This window comes from Calidris pugnax, unplaced genomic scaffold, assembly GCF_001431845.1.
Source record: "Calidris pugnax isolate Ruff unplaced genomic scaffold, ASM143184v1 scaffold178, whole genome shotgun sequence".
NCBI classification, from domain to species: Eukaryota; Metazoa; Chordata; class Aves; order Charadriiformes; family Scolopacidae; genus Calidris; species Calidris pugnax.
This window is the reverse complement of record NW_015090986.1, coordinates 56,235-73,716: the sequence shown is the minus strand read 5'-3', so window position 1 is coordinate 73,716 and position 17,482 is coordinate 56,235. Positions and strand designations below refer to the sequence as shown.

At 57.7% G+C, this 17,482-nt stretch overlaps 1 protein-coding gene across 3 annotated transcripts in view; it reads right to left on the bottom strand.

Annotated features, from left to right (window-relative positions):
* The window catches only part of TLN1 (talin 1), a 30,581-nt gene extending 14,486 nt beyond the window's left edge, over positions 1-16,095 (bottom strand). For 2 of the 3 annotated variants that reach the window (XM_014953904.1, XM_014953905.1), the window contains exons 1-32: positions 16,076-16,095; positions 15,714-15,877; positions 12,962-13,059; positions 12,593-12,722; positions 12,251-12,403; positions 11,833-11,975; positions 11,315-11,442; positions 10,810-10,870; positions 10,401-10,505; positions 9,922-10,077; positions 9,592-9,693; positions 9,300-9,376; positions 8,963-9,143; positions 8,188-8,301; positions 7,763-7,871; positions 7,051-7,259; positions 6,834-6,932; positions 6,592-6,642; positions 4,898-5,065; positions 4,339-4,633; positions 4,072-4,238; positions 3,636-3,764; positions 3,190-3,303; positions 2,279-2,392; positions 1,987-2,121; positions 1,707-1,835; positions 1,489-1,591; positions 1,204-1,412; positions 991-1,110; positions 629-826; positions 240-379; positions 47-140 (exon numbers count right to left, since the gene is read on the bottom strand). In XM_014953904.1, coding sequence (XP_014809390.1) covers positions 47-140; positions 240-379; positions 629-826; positions 991-1,110; positions 1,204-1,412; positions 1,489-1,591; positions 1,707-1,835; positions 1,987-2,121; positions 2,279-2,392; positions 3,190-3,303; positions 3,636-3,764; positions 4,072-4,238; positions 4,339-4,633; positions 4,898-5,065; positions 6,592-6,642; positions 6,834-6,932; positions 7,051-7,259; positions 7,763-7,871; positions 8,188-8,301; positions 8,963-9,143; positions 9,300-9,376; positions 9,592-9,693; positions 9,922-10,077; positions 10,401-10,505; positions 10,810-10,870; positions 11,315-11,442; positions 11,833-11,975; positions 12,251-12,403; positions 12,593-12,722; positions 12,962-13,059; positions 15,714-15,843 — 4,161 coding nt within the window. In that variant the 5' untranslated portion in view covers positions 15,844-15,877; positions 16,076-16,095. Of the gene's footprint in view, positions 1-46; positions 141-239; positions 380-628; positions 827-990; positions 1,111-1,203; positions 1,413-1,488; positions 1,592-1,706; positions 1,836-1,986; positions 2,122-2,278; positions 2,393-3,189; positions 3,304-3,635; positions 3,765-4,071; positions 4,239-4,338; positions 4,634-4,897; positions 5,066-6,591; positions 6,643-6,833; positions 6,933-7,050; positions 7,260-7,762; positions 7,872-8,187; positions 8,302-8,962; positions 9,144-9,299; positions 9,377-9,591; positions 9,694-9,921; positions 10,078-10,400; positions 10,506-10,809; positions 10,871-11,314; positions 11,443-11,832; positions 11,976-12,250; positions 12,404-12,592; positions 12,723-12,961; positions 13,060-15,713; positions 15,878-16,075 lie in introns of those variants that run through there. The other variant, XM_014953906.1, reaches the window with a different exon arrangement.
* Positions 16,096-17,482: the final 1,387 nt, after the last annotated feature.

Here is a 17,482-nt window from a genome sequence, read left to right as displayed (position 1 = left end):
AGCCATCTCAGCCGCTCCACTGCTTCATGAAGATGTGGGTTCTCACCTCCAGCTCTCGCAGGGCATTGTCGCACTCCTTCTGGCCTGGGGCCTGCTGGGTGCACATGGTGATCAGCTGGTTAATGCTATCAGTCACAGCCCTGCCAGGGACAAGGGAGAAAGATCCATGGATCAACACCAGCTCCACCACCCTGCCCCACTGCTACAGCAAGGAGCTCACAGGGAAGAGGTCCTCCTACCGTGCCGCTGCTGCCAGCTGGTTCTTCAGGTTGGGGGCGGTGGGGTCGGCGGAGAGCGCCTTTGCCGCCAGCAACAGCTTGCTGGAGGACATGGAGATGCTCTTCAAGTTCGACACCACCTGTGCCTGATCTTCCTTATTCTGCAAGGAGCCAAGACAAGTTATCTGCTGCAGGTTTCCAAGCTCCACACCCACCCTGGGTCTTCTCTGCTGGTTTTCAAGGATACGGCAGATACTTGCTGAACAAGCCCAAGCCACTTTCTCGCTGCTGCTGTGTTTTTTCAGTCCCAGACCCCATCTCACCTGTTGTGTTGGCCACAGCCACCCCACCAAGCCACCCCAAACCTCTCACCATACCCAGGATCCCCCAAAACGGGTGCTTGCTCTCACCGGGGACTGGCTGGCCATCTCCACTCCTGCCTGCAGGAACTCATTGAAGTCCTGCCCAAATTTGCCGGAGGACTTGGCCAGGTCTTGAGGGGTGCCACGCGACGCCTGCACCAGTTCGTTGGCAGACTGGTTGAGCCCCGCAGCCGCCCGGTTCAGCTGGCTCTGCACCTCCTGGAAGCTCTTGGTGCTGGGAGGGAACTGGAGACAGAGAGAGGGGTTAGGAGAGGTAGCGAGGAGGATGGAGGTGGAGGATGAAGGTCTGGCACACGCCTGTGGATATGCTACAGAGGAACCTGGTGTGGATGGACCGGTTGCATCCCTACAAGGCTTCCCCCTTCCCCTCCCACCCCTGCTCAGCTCACCGAATCCGCGAGCAGCTTCTTGCTGGCCTCTCCCACCATGCGGATGGCAGCATCCACGTCCCGCTGCCCAGGCAGGCAGTTGACGCAGCGGCTCAGGGCCTGTGACACCGCCTTGGCCACCTGCAGACAAGAAAAGAGCGGTCACGGTCACCATCCTCCTTGGCCAGCCCCATGCCCTTCCTGTGGGCTGTCAGGGGGCACCACTCCCCATACCTGGGCCAGGCGTTGCTGGCTCTCCGGGTCACCAGGCTTGGCCACCGCTTTCCGCGCCTCCTCGATGAGGTTGTTGGCTTTATCCATGACGTCGCTGGCGCAGTCCAGCATGGCGCTCTGTGCCTGCGGGTCGGGAGTGCTGGCCGCCACACCACGGGCAGCCTGGCTGAGCGAGCGCAGGGCCTGGGCCACATCTCGGGCAGCAATCCCTGGGGAAACAGAGAGGTCAGTGGTTGCTGACATGGCCGCCTCCCCCCTCCCAAGCCCCAGCGCGGAGGCCAGTACCTGTGTAGTTCTCGTTGCCCTGGGCCACCTCTCCCAGGAGGTGAGCGATGGCAGAGCTGACAGCTTTTGTGCTGTTCCCCAGGTCCTGGGCACACTTCTCCATCTGTGGAGGGATGAGCAAGGACATGCTGGTGGGCTGTACACCTCCAGCCTCCACCCCTGTGACCATCCCACCACACCAGCACCCACCCTGCATCACCCCTTCCCAGTGCCCTCACCGTCTCTCCAGGCAGAGGCTTGAGCTTTCCATCGCGGGCAGCTGCCTTGGCTTCCTGCAAGTCCCTCTCCAGGCTCTGCACGAGACCCAGCGCAGAGTCGATCTCCAGGGGTCCACACGCCTCCTGAGCCTGCGATGGGGAAGAACGGAAGGTGAGCAAGGCAACCATCAAGCCCACCCTGCCACGGCAGAGGCTGAGACCTGCCACCGGAACATCTCCACTATCCCCACCGGCTCTGCACAGCCGGGATGCCACCACAGGATGGGACCCAACCTCTCACCTTCTGGGCGGCCGTGCGGAGCTCGGCCAGAGCCGCGGCCAAGTTCTTGGCACACTGGCTGAGCTGCATCGCGGAGGCTTGGTCGGTGATGGTGGGGACAGTGGCCTTGGCTGCAGCTACCATCTTCCCACCGGGCTGCCGGGCCAAAAGAAAAAGCCATGAGAAGGGGACAAACATGCAGCGTCTTTCTGCTGCCCGCCCACAGTAGGTTTCTCAGGAGGGCCAGGCAGAGTACAAAAGCTGTAACGTCAGTGACAGAGCCGGCATGGGAGGCTCTGGACACTGTGGGTACCTGCAGGAAGTTCTGGCTGGCAGCAATAAGAGCCAGCTGGGCACTGGGGCTGTCCGGCTGGGACTGGCTTCCTCGTACACCCTGCACCAGCATCGGGATCTGCTCTGCCACCACCTGCCAGAGAGAAGGGTCACTGCAGAGGCTGGGCTGGGAGGAGACAGATCTAATCCAGGACCAGTAATCAAAAGATCGGCTCCCGGGTGAGCTGTGTGAGGACCCAAAGGTCTGCCCACTGCAGCCAAGCATGGAACCTCAGCACAGCTGATGGAAACCATAGAATCATAGAACGGTTTGGGTTGGAAGGAACCTTAAAGACCATTGAGTTCCAACCCCCTGCCCTGGGCAGGGACACCTCCCACTAGACCAGGTTGCTCAAAGCCCCATTCACCCTGGCCTTAAACGCGTCCAGGAAGGGGACATCCACAGCATCTCTGGACAACCTGTTCCACCATCCTCACAATAAAGAATTTCTTCCCAATATCTAATCTAAATCTCCCCTTGTTCAGTTTAAAACCATTATCCCTCGTCCTATCGCTACACTCCCTCATAAAGAGTTCCTCCCCATCTCTCCTGTAGGCCTCTTTAGGTACTGGAAGGCTGCTATAAGGTCTCCCTGGAGTCTTCTCTTCTCCAGATTGAACAACCCCAACTTTCTCAGCCTCATAGCAGAGGTGCTTCAGCCCTCTGATCATCTTCGTGGCCCTCCTCTGGACCTTTTCTATCAGGTCCATGTCCTTCCTATGCTGAGGGCTCTAGATCTGGATGCAGTACTACAGGTGGGGTCTCACCAGAGCAGAGAGGCAGAATCACCTCCCTCAACCTGCTGGCCACACTTCTTTTGATGCAGCCCAGGATAAAGGATGGGGAGAGGCGGCACAGGAGACACCAGGATCAGGCCTGAGGGGTCTTACCTTGCAGCTCTGCACCAGCTGCTGCTGGGCGGCTGGGTTCTTGTTGGAGGACGCAGCGTGCTGTGCAGCGGCGATGGTCTGGGTGGCGGAGGCAGCAGCTTGCTTGGCTGCGTGCTGGCGGGGAGAGACGGGGGTTAGCAGCCTGCCCTGAACCCTCCTGCCACCCACCAGGGCACAGATCCCTCTAAACTTCTCCTCCCATGCCCCTGCCTGTGACACCAGAGCATCCCCAGCACCCGCAGTGCCCGGCATCCCAGAGTGACAGGGTGTGCACAGGGGAAGGAGAAGGAGCAATGGGGAGGTCCCTGCAGGATGCAGCATGGACACTGTACATCAAAAGGACTTTATCCCTCTAAAAAATTGCAGGGTTGCAGGGGCTCCTGGCTGGGTCTCGCTTACTGACTGTGCCTGCTTGCCCTCCATGGCCCCCTTGCCTGGCATCTCACCTCCAGCTTGTGCACCAGCTTCTTCTTGATGGCATTCTGGGCTGCGGCGTTGGTGGCCATGCGGAGCCCCTCCGCTGCCTCACGCAGCCGCTGCTGCTGCTCCTCGCTGTCCGGGTGGGCTGCGGCTCCCTGGAGAAAGAGGAAACCCATCACACCGTGCATGGACCACCGGGTCCTTTGTCCTCCTGAAGCAGCGGCTGTGCTTTGGCCTGATGCTGGGGAACACCCCCAGAAGAGCTAAGAGCTCCTCTGCTGCCACCCACAGCTCTAGGAGGAGCCCCACTCCATTGCACAGGTCCTCAGCTCAGTGTAGGACCTTGCTCTGGGAACTACTCCCCCACCCAAGGGTTGCTTGTCCCCTCCACATCCCCAAGCCCAAGGTGTTGGATGGGGCTGGGGGCCAAAGCCAGCATCCATCTTCCCCCATGCCACTGACCTTTGCAGCCTCCACCATCTTGGCAGTGGCATCGGCCAGGATCTTGGCTGCACTCAGCAGCTTGCGCGAGTTCTCCAGGTCTGTTTCTCCCTCTGCATCAGCTTTGATGGCGTTGACAAGGTCAGAGGTGGCCTGGGCTAGAATACGAGCCTGCCGCACCATTTCCCCTGGGACAGAAATGAAGGGTGGCCTGTTAGCAAGCCCGATGGGCTCACTGATACCTTCCCATCCACGTGCTCTACCCCAGGTGCCATCAGCTGCTCTCACCAGCATCGCCCATAGAGCTGAATATGTTCTCGGTGACGTTGAGGATAGTGTCAGTGGCCTGGTCGTAGCGCCCGATGGGCTGCCCGCCCAAGGCGTGCTGCTTGATGTGCTGCAGCAGGTCGTTTAGGGCCTGGGTGACAGCCGTGGCTGCCACCCCCACCTGCTTCAGGAGCTGGTCATCGTTGGTGGCCGCCTTGGAGGCCTCCACGCAGCCCTCTGCTGACTTGGCCACTAACTTGCCAGCCTCGATCAGCTGTTCCTGGCAGACCGGGGAGCTGATGGTGGGAGCCACAACCTGGAGGGGAGGAGAAAAGCTGGGCAGTGAGCATGGTGGGCTCCCTGTAAGAGCTGTGCAGGGACAGCTGTCCCCAACTTCTGCTCCTCCAAAAAGTATATGCAGTGCTTTGGGCACAGTGCCAGAGACCCCAGCCACTGGTGGCAGACCCTTACCACCACACCTGAGGACACGTGGCCCCAGCACACCTACACACCGTGGAGCTGACACCAGCTCGGTGGCACTTGCAGCCACGCTGAGGGAAGGGTTAACCTCGCTGCTTACCTTGGTGCAGGCCACCAGCTGGGAGGTGGAGAGGGCGCACTGGGTGGCTGCAGCGATCACCTGCGTCTGCAGAGCCGAGTCCTCTGTTTTCTGAGCCACGTTCTTGGCTTTGAGCACCAGCGCGGCAGCAGCGCTGGCCACCGCCTTTGCCAGCTGCATGAGCATGTCCTGGGGGGATGATGGAGAGGGTCAGTGCAGGAACTAAAGAGCAGGAGCATCAGCAGCCGCCCACAGGGCTCTCGTGAAATATTCAGTGGGGAAATGTGAGCTCTCTGGGGGCCTTCCATCCACTCTGGCCCAGCACCAGCAACATGAACACCTGGAGTGGCTGGCAACACCTTGACCACATCTCTATGGTGCGCTACAGCTGGCGGTGAGGCTGTAACCTGGCCTTGAGCCACAGCCTGCAGCGTGGCACTGCCACCACCACCACCCAGAGCAGCTCGGGCAATGCTGAGCATCACCCCGACATCCATGACCTGCTTCTTGCCCACTGCCCAGGCAACAACCTGTGACGAGTCCCCGATGGCACCACAGCAACAACCTGCTGCAAGGTACTGCTGGCTCTGCCTGCACGGGCTGCAAAGCTAAATGGCCAAAAAAATGACAAACCCCTCTGGCCAAATGGCAGGCACAAGCTGGCCACGGCACAGCCACACCGGGAGCAGCTGCTTGCCACGGGCTCACCCCACCATCGAGAGGCAAGTGAGAGGCTGCCCACGCTGGTCACCTGTACTGCAGGCACGTCAGCTATTTTCTAGCTCGTTAGTGACAGGCTACATCTCTGCTGTCATTCCTGGGGCTAAAGGAGAGAAGGCTAAAGGACAGAAACCAGGTGACAACTAAACCACCGGCCACTAAGCCAGAAGCTTCCCCTCGCCTCCTGCACGCCAAGACTACTCCTGCTGCAATCCACCACCTTTCCAGACAGGAGGAGAGACCAAAGAACACATGCACCCAGCTCCAGAGTCCCCAGACCACAGCACCCGCGCTCAAAGAGGGAAGTAGATACACTCGGGTCTGGCAGCTGCCATGGCTGCAGGTGAGGAAATTGTCCTCCAGGCCCTAAACCCACCCGTTGAGCCTGCCCTGTCCTGGCACTGCTGCCTGACCATGCACAGCCCCTGCCAAGGTGCTAGCTTTTCTGCTCCCCTTGGCTCCCTTGCCCAGGCTTTTCTGCTCCCCTTGGCTCCCCATCCAGGCTTTTCTGCTCCCCTTGGCTCCCTCGTCCAGGCTGTTCTGCTCGTGTTGAGGCTGCATGGCAGCTGTGAACAGAAAACCCTTCTTCCTGGAGTCTGTTTCGATCTATACTACGTCTGGATCCTCCTCCCCAGCACGGTGTTCTACCTCCCTTGTGCTGGAAGGAGCAGTCGTGGGAAAGCAAGCCAGCTGGAAGCCAGCTCAGTCAAAGTAAACCACCTCATGAGGCTCCAGCCGCCCTGGGTCTCTGGTGGGGGCAGGCAGGCAGCTCCCACAGACAGGGAACGGCAGGCAGGAGCAGAGGGAGGACTCCTAGGGCAGCGCTCGCCCGAGTGGTGACCCGAGTGCATGGACTTCTGAGAGCTGATCACCAGAAAAAGCAGGGTTTTGAGAAGAGCCCTTCTCCAAAGAGTTCAGCCGATCATCACCAGAGGAGCACCCCTCACATCAGAGAGGGCAAGGACCACCAAGCCATGCCTACAGCCCCCTTTTACCGTCTTTGGGTCAGAGACAGGCAGGATCCAAGCACGCCGGCTTTCTGGGATCTACATGGGAATCCACAAGATAAGAGGCGTTATATCGCAGCGGCTCTAGGGACAGAGATGGGCAACGGCCTGTCCCCTCCCCCAGTGAAGTCACTGGCCAAGCTTCGGCCCAGAGCCCTCCTGCCAGGTCCTGTGTGAAGGCTGATGATTTCAGGGAAAGGTTGTCCCTGGGTGCTGCCGGGTGGACTCACCTGGAAGCGGGGGTCGGTGTCACTCTCCCCGATCTGCTGCAGCAGCTCCCCGCTGGTCTGGCCCACGAGGCCGGCAGCCTGCAGGAGGTTCTGGCGAGGCTGTGAGGAACGAGGCAAAAGCAACACCAAGTTCGTGAGTTAAGCCCTAAGAACTCACCCAACAGTTCCCCTCGGCTTCCACCCTCCTGTTGGCCCCACAGCCCCTCCTGCCCCCCACCTCAGCGCTGGCAGGCTGTGCTGTTTTCAGCAGGTCCGAGACGGCGCTTGCCAGGTTCTTGGCTGCCTGCAGAAGCTGCCGCCCGTTCCCTCCCTCATCCTCCATCAGCGCAGCCAGCAGCTTCACGCCCTTGGACATCTCCGTCAGGTTGGAAGAGATGGTGGTGACGGCGCAGCCCACGGCAGTGTAGTCCGTGTCCGCCGGATCCCCTGCACAGGGAGGAGATAAGTCAGGATGGGACATCCTTGAAGAGCATCCCTAAGCCTGTCACTGCTGTGGTCCTCCTTCCTGGGAACTAGGGAAAAAAACCCCTGGCTTCTAAGCCTGAAAAGTGGTTGCATCAGCTGAGTATGGACAGGAGAGCCTGGGGAAGGAGAGCTGCACCATGCCATGGCTGTATCCACAGTGCCTGGAGCTATGGCAGGGACTGGACAACATGTTCCTGCTTTAGAGGACGGCAGGTCAGCCAAGGACTGGGAGGAAGGACTGGGCTGGGGACAGGCAGGGATGTTGGGACATCTGAAGGCAGGGCAAGCTGCAAGGGCATAGATGGCTCTACAGGCACGTTAGCTGCAGTCAGAGCTGATTTAGCTCTAGCTGGGGCAGGCTGGGTCCTCCTGATGGAGCGCAGGAGTTGTGACCTTCAGCCAGGTAAGAGAGACCAAGCCTTCTCCAGAGGTGGGGCATTTCTCTTCTCCAACCCCCCGTGTACCTGCAGTGAGGTTGACCACCGAGGCTGTGCCAGCAGTGATGGCATCCACTTGGGAGTGGATCTCATGCTTTGACTCATCCATCTTGTTTTTGCGCCAAGCTTTGGATGCCTGAAATAGGGAAAATAGGGTCAGGGGATGTTGGTGGAGGTGGTGGGGAGCCGCACCCACGTTCACATGGAGAGATGCAGGAGAGAGGAGACAAGGAAAAGGAAAGGAAGGAAGAGCTGTGACCACAGCCCATCCTGACCAAGCAATGTGACCAAGAATCCTCTCTGTTCCTGCCCCCAGAGCTGGATACAACCCCACCTCATTGCAGGCAGCAGATCTCCCCAGGAGCTGCTGACACCTCTCTTGCGAGCATGTCCAGCCTCACCCAGCCCCAGTGATGTCCCCTCCCAGCACCCCCTCTTCACCCAGCACTCACAGCATCCTGCCCAAGAGGTGGCAATGTCTCGAAGTCATCCAGGGTGGCTTGGGCTGCTTGCACAGCCTGCATGCTGGAGTTGATGGTGCCAGTCAGGGCCTGCTGGGCTGAAGTCTGCAACACAGGGAAAGGTTGAGGTGTGTCAGGAGCTTGTAATCTAAGCTTAAATATTTGGCTCACTTGCCCCCTTGCGATGCGGTGTAACGTGCTGTTGATGGTAGGTGCCTCCCTGCCAAAAAAGGGGGTCTTCCCCTCTGGCACCTTCCACTGGGAAATGCTCTGTTCCTCTGTGGGTAGAAGTGAGTCTCACAGTTAACCACCTCTTGGGCAGTGGGGAGCAGACACAGTGGAACCCCACAAGGCTTTTAAACAAGCCTCACTCCAAGCTGAGTGGGGACAAAGTAAAGAGCCTCCTCGTGGCCTTTTCCAAGCACTTCTCAGAGGACATGGGGGGCACCAAAGCCAGGCACAGGGCTCTGCTGCAAACCACAGTGCTGGAGGAGCTGGCCAGGCACAGCAGCTCCAGGCAACGCGACCTGAAGGAAAGGCTGAGGCCACCAGCCAGGGGAAAATGCCGGGGTGTAGTTCAAGTTTGCAGAGTGGGTACAGGAGGACGCCAGCTTAGCCAGGCCACCAAGCACACGAGGCCAGTGGCACAGAGCCTCTCCTCCTTTCAGCAAGCCAACACCTGGCCACAGACCCAAATGGATGGGTCTATATAAGCCAAACGGGCACCTTTCAGAGCCTGTACCCTATGGGCACGGGGAGAACTTACCAGGGGAGGCATGTGCCCTCGGTGCATCTGGCCACTGGTGATCTGCAGTTGAGGCTGCGGCATCGTGCCCACCTGGAAGTTTTCTGGCCCTGAGGCCCCTGTCCGCATGATGGCTGGCAGGGCCACCGAGCCCAGCTCCACCTTGCCTACACGGTTAAACTGCTGCTGCAAGACAGTCGGCCTGAAATGGGAAGAAATAATAGGTGAGGGGTGCCCATGGACCCAGCACCAGGCTCTGTCGGAGTGCTGCTGCCAAAGGACTGGCAGCCCTTCCTCCAGACATCTGGTTCCATCCAACACATCTGGTTGGCAGCTAACTTGCTCTTGGAGGGCTTACTTCTTTGGAGACACAGAGTCTTCCAGCATGGTGGACTCCTCATCCCCTTCCAGTCCAAAGTGGTCTTTGCTCTTTTTCTGCAAAGGGAAAGAGAAAACGTGTCAAACCAGCACACGCCTCCCAGCCTTCCCCTCCTCCTGCAGCCCAGGCACCATAGGGGGGCCACAAGGTCCCCCCAGCAGCACCGTGTGACTATGGCTGGCTGCAGGCAGCTGGAAGGGGCAACCCTGCACCCCTCTCTGGAGAAAAGCCAGTTATTGGCAACCATCTACCCTTCCCAGCACACTCTCACCTTTTTGAGGATGATGTCAATGTAGCCAGCAATCAGCTGGGCGATCTGCTCCCCTTCTGTCGTCTGCACCGAGTAGTAACCATCCTGGTAATCTCCAAAATCCTGCAACAGCACGGCACAGGGTAGCACCGGAGCAGGGCACTGGCGGCCATCCTGAGCCCCTCTGGTATGCGCTAAGCACCCAAGCGCCAGCCTCCAAAACAAGAGCCGGGAGAGGCACCAGAGGAGGGCAAGGCTGTCCCACCACGGGGCCATACCCAAGAGAGGGACTGGCATGCAACCATCTTCCCACAAGGGGAGGGGGAGTGGAGGAAGAAGGCTGGTGCCTACCAGGGTGAAGCTCTTGGGTGAGGCCGCCCAACGCTTGATGTTGGTCAGGTTCCACTCCTGAATCACTTCCTTGGTCTTCTCATCCACCCGCATCACGCACTCCTTGGTGATCCCCAGCAGCCGTGGCACCAGCTTGTTCTTCCCCTTCATCTTCTCCTGCAGGCCGCAACAGAAGGGTTGTGGGCTTCCCTCAGGATGGATCCATCCAGGTAGAGACCTTTAAAGCCTCCCTTGGCCACCAAACACCTCCAGGCCACTCTTTCAGGTGGTGGCAACCATGACATTGGGCTTGAAAAGGACAGGAGAAAAGCAAGAAGTGGGAAGGCAGTGCACATGGAAAGCCAAGAAGGACAGACGGACACTGGGGATGCAGGGAAAACTGGAGCAATGTGGGTTGAGGGGTAGCAGCTGGATGCAGACGTAACAGATGGAGAGATGCTGGAGAAGGGGAATTTTGGCCAGGGGAGCTGCTGTTTTACCTTGACCAGGAAGAAGGACACCCCATAGGTCTTAAGGGAACGTGCAAGTTTCACATAGCGAACTTTGGCCTCAATCTCAGTCATGTTCCCACAGTTCTTGTGGGCCTGCAGCAGCAAAAAGAGAACAGCACGCTAGCACCATGGTCCCCTGGCTGTGCCACCATCACCCTGTCACAGCCTTTCCAGGCTCTCCTCACCCCACTGGCAACCCCTGCCCACCTTACAGCATCCCTCTGACCTCTGGGACCTCAGGAGCTGTCTTGTCCGCCCACCTACAGCTTCCTGCTCCTCCTCACCCACCTTTCTCACCCACCAACCTGCTACGTGTTGCCGCCAGAGACAAGAGCAGTCTCAACCTTTGGCAAGGAGGAACAAGAAGCCCAAGTCTCAACACTCCCCCTGCACCTACCATGAAGATCTTGCGCTCTCCCTTCTGCTTGATGTACTCCTTGGGCAGGAAATCTTTGAGTCTGCCAAAACACAGCCAAGTCAGCTGTTAGCCCAAAGTCAGTGTTTGTCTTTGACTACAAAGAGGCCCAACCACGAGCCCCGGACAAATCCCTGCCAGGGCACAAGCTGGGAGTTTTTGGGAGCAGGAAGGATGTGGGAGAGGTTGCTGCAGTAATGGAAGCTGCCCCAAGAGCTTTCCTGTTCAGAGGGAGGTGGAGTTGCTGAGGATGCAGCCCCTCATCAGTGGAGACCATAGAGTGGTCTGGGGTCCCCCACATCAGAGCTGGCTGCATGTCCTGTGGGGTGCCAGAGGGAGCAGGATATGGGGCATGGACCTTCACGCTTGGGCACTGTGGAGAGGGGTCACTCCAGAGACATTCGCATCCCCAAGCCCTGTGTGCCAGCGCGCGGTGCTGGGGGCTACCAAGCTGCTCAAGCCACCTGGGTCTCCCCAAGATACTCACTCCAGAAAGCCTGGCTTGTGCTTCTGTTCATTGTGTGGCCCGAACTGGATCTGGCACTGGTAGCCGGCAAACTCGCAGGCTTTGTCGAAGGAGACAGGGTGGGAACCGTTAAGGATGTCATCACGAGCCTGCACGGAAAGAGAAGACACTGCTGTCGGCTGGGCAGCCACTTAGCCCTGACACCACTCCCCTCCACACCAGGCAGGAACTGGTTTCCAGACAGAAAAGAAGTGGCCATGAAAAAGAGGAGGATCAAGGGGCAGGCTGTCCCCTACAGGGACCATGAGCATGCCTGGGAGAGGAATAGCAGGATGGTTCCTACCAGGCAGAGGGGAAAAGGGATCCCCCGGGGAGCTCTGGAGTGTGCAGAGGCCAGGGCTGTGATTGCCAGCATTGGCTTTTACCCAGGAGATAACTGGGCATCCCGAAGTACCCCCCGTGATGGCTCCTGGCCCAAACCTCAATCACCAGCTCTGGCAGGGGGCTGGAATGGGGCAGTGGAGCCAAGTGCTCTGTACCTGCACGTAGAGCAGGTTGAGCTGCACAGGATCTCGTGAGTCCACGTTCTGGTCGGAGTAGAAGAACTTGCGCCGCAGCAGCAGCGTTTCGTTGTCGTCGATGCCTTGCTCACGCAGGGTCCGGCCATGGTCCAGCCAATTCACTGCAGACAATGCCAGGGCATGAGCAGGGACAGGCACCCAGGCAGGGCTGCTCCCAGCCCCAGGGCTGCTTGTGCAGAGCCAGAAACAGATGTCACAGTATCCCAGCTATCAACCCACTGCCCTGAGCCTCCAGGCAGGAGTGTGGACACATATTCCCTTGTCACAGTGCTCTCCACCATCACCTCCACTTCTCTGTGTTCAGCTCTTCCCCTTGCAGGGACCCTGCTCCCCTTGGCATAGGCTGACCCCATCCCCAGCACATGTGGACACCTACATTCATCATCTGTGTGCAACTTCTGCTTGAGTTTCTCCATCTTCTTCTCATCTCGCAGCAAGGTCTTGTCCTTCTTGATGGTGCCAGTAACCTCCTCCTTCTTCTCTTCCATAATCTCTCGAACAAGTGAGTACTCATCATAGTTGGTGATGCCTGCAGGAGCGCAGAGGTCTGAGCTCAGTACATTGCTGCCAAACACAGAGCCTGGAGGTGCAGTGTCCCCTCCCCAGCATGATACATCCCTTGGCTATCCCTGCTGCTGCTCCCCTGGTATTCCCCACGAGATGCTGCCACCTCTCCCCACCTCCTTTCCTCCCCCCCGTTGCTGCCCCTTCCTCTCACCGATCCGGGCACAGATTGTCATGAGCATGTCTGTGACAGTTTTGGAGTCATCCACCATCACAGTTTTCACTGTCCCATCCAGCATGCGGATCTTCAGGGGTCGCTGCTTCTTCTTGTATTCCATGGTGTCCTGTGGGCAGAGAGGAGCACGGCTCCCACCAGTGGCACCAGCGCGGGGTGCCTGCATCCCACCACTGTGCCAACAGTTCCCTTCTCCCTGGGGCAATGGACGTGGGGGACACATGGGGTACAACCCAGGCAGAATGCAAGGCAGCAGGGCAAGCACCCACAGCTTCTCCTTGCTGAGGGCACATCCGGCTGCAGAGCCAAGGCGGGTACCAGCTGGAAGGATGCAGGATAGATGCTTACCCCATTGCGAAGCATGTAGTAGTCCAGAGCCTTCCCAGCCTCCAGCCAGATCCCTTTCTTTGGGTCTTCATCCGAGAGGAACAGCCCAAAATCATTGGCTGAAAAAGAGGTAAAAGTCTCTGCCAGGGTAATCCTGAGCAGGACAGGGCCACCAGACGCCAGCCTGTGCCCTGGGGTGTGCATCGGTGCAGCTCAGCACGTGGAGCACAGCAGCACTGTGAACGCTGGAGCCTAAACCTAATGAGTGGGCAGGCAACAAAGTTGGCAAGGAAGCTCTGAGATACATGTTTTACGACAGTTATCTACGGAAAAAATCATCTGAAGCATGCCTACGCAATGCTGAACTTGGAACTGATAGTCACAACAAAAGGAAGAGCTTGGCGTTGTGGTTGACGGCTCTCTGAAACCTTCAGTGCAACGTGTATCAGCGGTGACAGCAAAGTAATAAACTGCTGGGGATCACCAGGAAGGGTCCTGGGAACTGGTCTATAAAACTTAGCCTCATCCACACTTTGAGTACTCTGAGGTGGTGTGGTCTGCACCTTCCCAGAAGGACAGAGCAGAGTTTGAAAAGATACACAGAGAGGAAACCTAACTGATGGAGCTTTGGTACGAAGGACTAAAAGGAGCTGGGACTCCTCTGCTTGGGGAGAAGGAGGCTGAAGGGGTATGAGATCAAGGCTTACAAGGTCTCAAGAGGTGGTGAATAAGCGCTATTCACCACATCCTGCTCCTTCCGGGAGGAGGTGCCTGGTGAAAGCGCTGCTGCTGGAGCCGGGGCAGTGGCACCCCAGCTCAGACCCACAGGGATAGCCCTGTTTTCATGCTGCAAGAAGCCAGGACCACGCCTGGCTTTGCCCTGGGAAAGGTCTTTCTCCACCTTTCAAGAACCCCGCGCCGCAGGCTGTCTTGGCTGGCCACGTTCATAACGCGTCATCTCCTTGGCAGCTCTCTGCGGGGAGGGACAAATTCCTGAGCCGCCCCACTCCTGCCTGGCTAACACTGCCGCCAAAGGATCCTACTAAACAGAAAAATCACGGAGGCTTGACATTTTATTTTTAAATTAAAAAAGAAAAAAAAAAAAAAAAAAAAACCAAACTTTCAGTTGGCTCAGCTACTATTTACTTATTAGACTGTCTACTACCCAGTGAGGAACAGCACCAGTGCTGGCACAAGAGGAGGGTAGGAACACGTTCTCCAGGGCACCTCACCACTTAATCTGCCTGAAAGCCTCATCCTAAATTTCTCCCGGAAAAGAAAGATGCCAACCTTCCTCCGTGAAACTGCCTGTCTCTTCAATTGAGCGCAGCTCCTGACACAGGAGCCCGCAAAGCTGCGACTCCAGCTGGGCGGGTTTAATATTTTTCCTAGAACTTTTTTTTTTTTTTTTTTTTTTTTTTTTTTTTTTTTTTTTTTTTTTTTTTAAAAAAAAAAAAAAAAAAAAAAAAAAAAAAAGCTGTTTTCGAAGGAAATTCCAAGAGGATAACTCTAAAGCACTGAAAACTGAGCAGCTTGCCCCAGATCCATAGCTTGGGTGGGGAGAAGAGCTTCCTGAGACAGAGCAAGAGAGAAGCTGGAAACCCACACCGAAGCTCTCCCAGCCCAAAGGCAACAAAAAAATACAGGCAGCTCAAAAAGGTACCCATCAGTGCCACTGGGTACGGAGAGCAAAGAGAAACAAGAGCTCTAGTGAACTGATAGGGGAAAAAAAAAAAGCTGTGAGCAACTGAAAAGGAACTCAGGAATAAGCAGTTCCCTTTAAGGCTTTCCCCTTGCCTCTTTTTTTTTTTTTTTTTTTTTTTTTTATAAGCAGGCTGGCTCCCACCCAGGAGCAGGAAATGCAATGCTCCCTCCAACACGGCTACAGCCCCACATCCACACAAACATCCAGTCAGTCCCTCTCTGAAACTGAAAGCCGAGGTTGGCCGGACCACTGGCCAGCTGGGCACGACGGAGAAGGCATTTCCTTTCATCCTCCAGGAATCTGCTGCTCCCAGATGTCGCCGCGCTCCCCCTCCTCTTCCCACGACTCCTGACCTCCTGTTTGCTGCCTCTCCCCTGTGGCACGGCCACTTTCGGAGGCGGCAGAGACCCAGGAGAGCCCACAAGGCCACGTCCCAGTGCTCCAGCCCCCCTTCTATCCATGCTGGGGACAGGCCATGGCCGCGTGGGTGTGAGTCACATCATGAGCTCGTGAGCCATACGCTTAATTTTGAGCCTGGCAGCAACACGGAGAAATTAAAGCTGAGAAAGCTTAGCAAGGTAATAAAGCACCAGCACAGGCCTGGCAGAGAGCTGCCAGTGCGTGGTGGGGGTAAGACCTGACAGAGGACTATATATCCCCCAAGAAAGGAAACATTAACTTACACGGTTTGTTAATGCTTGCTATGACCCCTGCAACTGTTTAAACCCACCTAGTCCTGGCTAGAGCTGATGGACACAAGCAGGAGAGAGGAGCAGGGTCAGAAATGGCAGCAGGCTCAAAGAGCTCGATGAGTTATTTCACTCCAAAACGTGTTTTCCTACCGTCCGGCCCTCCAAGTTCCTTCTGGGGTGTCAAGGAGGGAGCCCGAGGAGCTCAGCCCCTCACCTCAACTGGGCAGGAGGACTTGGACCTTGCTCCCTCCACCCACAACTGCTCTGGGAAAGCCCAGATGGGCAGGGGGACTACAGCGGAAAGGGACACCGGTGACACACCAGGAGTTAAGCTGGGGTGGCTCTGGCACTGCAGCCAGCTCCACCAGGGACTTACGCGCTCCCGTCTGGGCCTCGGGCACCCGCTCGCGGATCATCCGGCAGGCGTCGTACACCATGGTGGAAGGCTCAAACTGCATCGTCTTCACCACATTCCCAATGCTGATCTTCAGCGAGAGGGCAACCATGGTGGCGGCTGGGCTGTCCCCACTCCTGCGTCACCTGCCGGAGGAGATAGATGGGTTAGCTCTGACCACTGGCCCTTCCAGTGTGTAGGGTCCTTTCTCCTCCTCCTCCCCTCCAGCAGAACCTCTGCTCCCCAACAGCAGGAACCCAGCTTCTGCTGGTAAGCAAGGGCTGCACCCTGTGCTGGCGAGCCTGCGAGGGGGTCCCACTCTGTGGGACCAGCAATGTGCTGACCCCAGGGCCTCTGGCCAGCGTTGGGATCTTTGTCTCCTCGTCCCAAGGTCCCAAAGCTGATTTTGCTCGCTTGCAGGAGCGACAGCAGCTGGTACCCGGCGGAGATGCTGCCAGAGAGGAGGAAGCTAGCGTGTGGGAGCACACAAGATAACGGGAGAACATGATGGAAAGGGTTATAATTAAACCTGCCGTGACAACAGAAGCCACAAGAGGAAAACCAAGCTTTGACGTGGAGCTGGCAGGGCCTTGACCCGGCTATCAGGGCCCCCCACGTCGCCAGTGGACAGTGCTGAGCCGGCAGTGTCCCCTGAGCAGGGAGGGACAGAAAAGCCCGGAGCCGCTCGGGGAAGCAAGATAAGGGCATCAAGCACTGAACTTGCCCGTTAAAAATAATTACATGGGGAGAGCGAGTGCTCAGAGCTTCGGGTCTATGGCAGCAGCTACTGCACAAATCCAGGGCTGGGGAGCCCATGCGTGGAGGGCAAGGGACCAGCCGCAGCAGGGTCCCACTGCCAGGGCACAGGAGAGCTGCACCATGCCATCCGAACCAGGCCCCAGGCTGGGTTCAGCTTGAAGGATCAGCTTCCAGCTTGGAGGATTGCGCAGATCAGCTTCCGAGCAAGCACCCCTCAACAGGGCTCCAAAAACACCAGGTTCAGTGACACCAAATTAGCACTGCGATACTCTTACAGCAGAGTGAAATCGGCAAGAAGCAAAAGGAGGATGTAAAAAAGCCCCCTGCTTGCCTGCCTAACAGCTTGTAGGGTTCGTAAGACACCTTTCCTTTGGGTTTATTCACAGTGCAAGCAGCTTTCAGTGCTTTCCCAGGCTGCCCCACGCCTCGGGGTCCCTGCGACGGGTCCTTCGCCCTGCCCCACTGCTCCCTGCCCTTCTCAGAATTCCCGGTCGGCCCCAGCCTGATGTTCTCCAGCAGTGACGTGCCTTTTCCTCTCCCTGAGAGCCTGCTCACGGGGAATGACTCCTCGGCTCTGCCCCGACCCAGGCTGCCTTGTCCTTAAACCCCGGCGCGTGGGAGGACGCAAGAGCACTGGTGGGATGTACCACGTCTGCTTGTTCTCTTTTAGATTGATTATCTCCTACCAGGCCTCCTATTATGGCTGTCAGGGAAAGGTTCTTGGCCACGTGCATCCTTAGCCTGGCCCGGGGAAGGTTCCTGGGCAAGACTCGCTGGCAGCCTCCCTCCCATGGCAGTGGCACACGGGGAGAGCCGTGACACGCTGCCAGCTCCGGTCCCCCACGGAAAAGGGGGTACACTGATGTGGGCTCCCATCCACATCCCATCCACAGCCCCGAGCGGGCTAGGGGGAGGATCTGGAATCAAAGCTTGAATGGATAAAAAAGCTCTTGCATCTGATTTTGGCCAGGAGCAAGTTGGAGGGCAGGGGT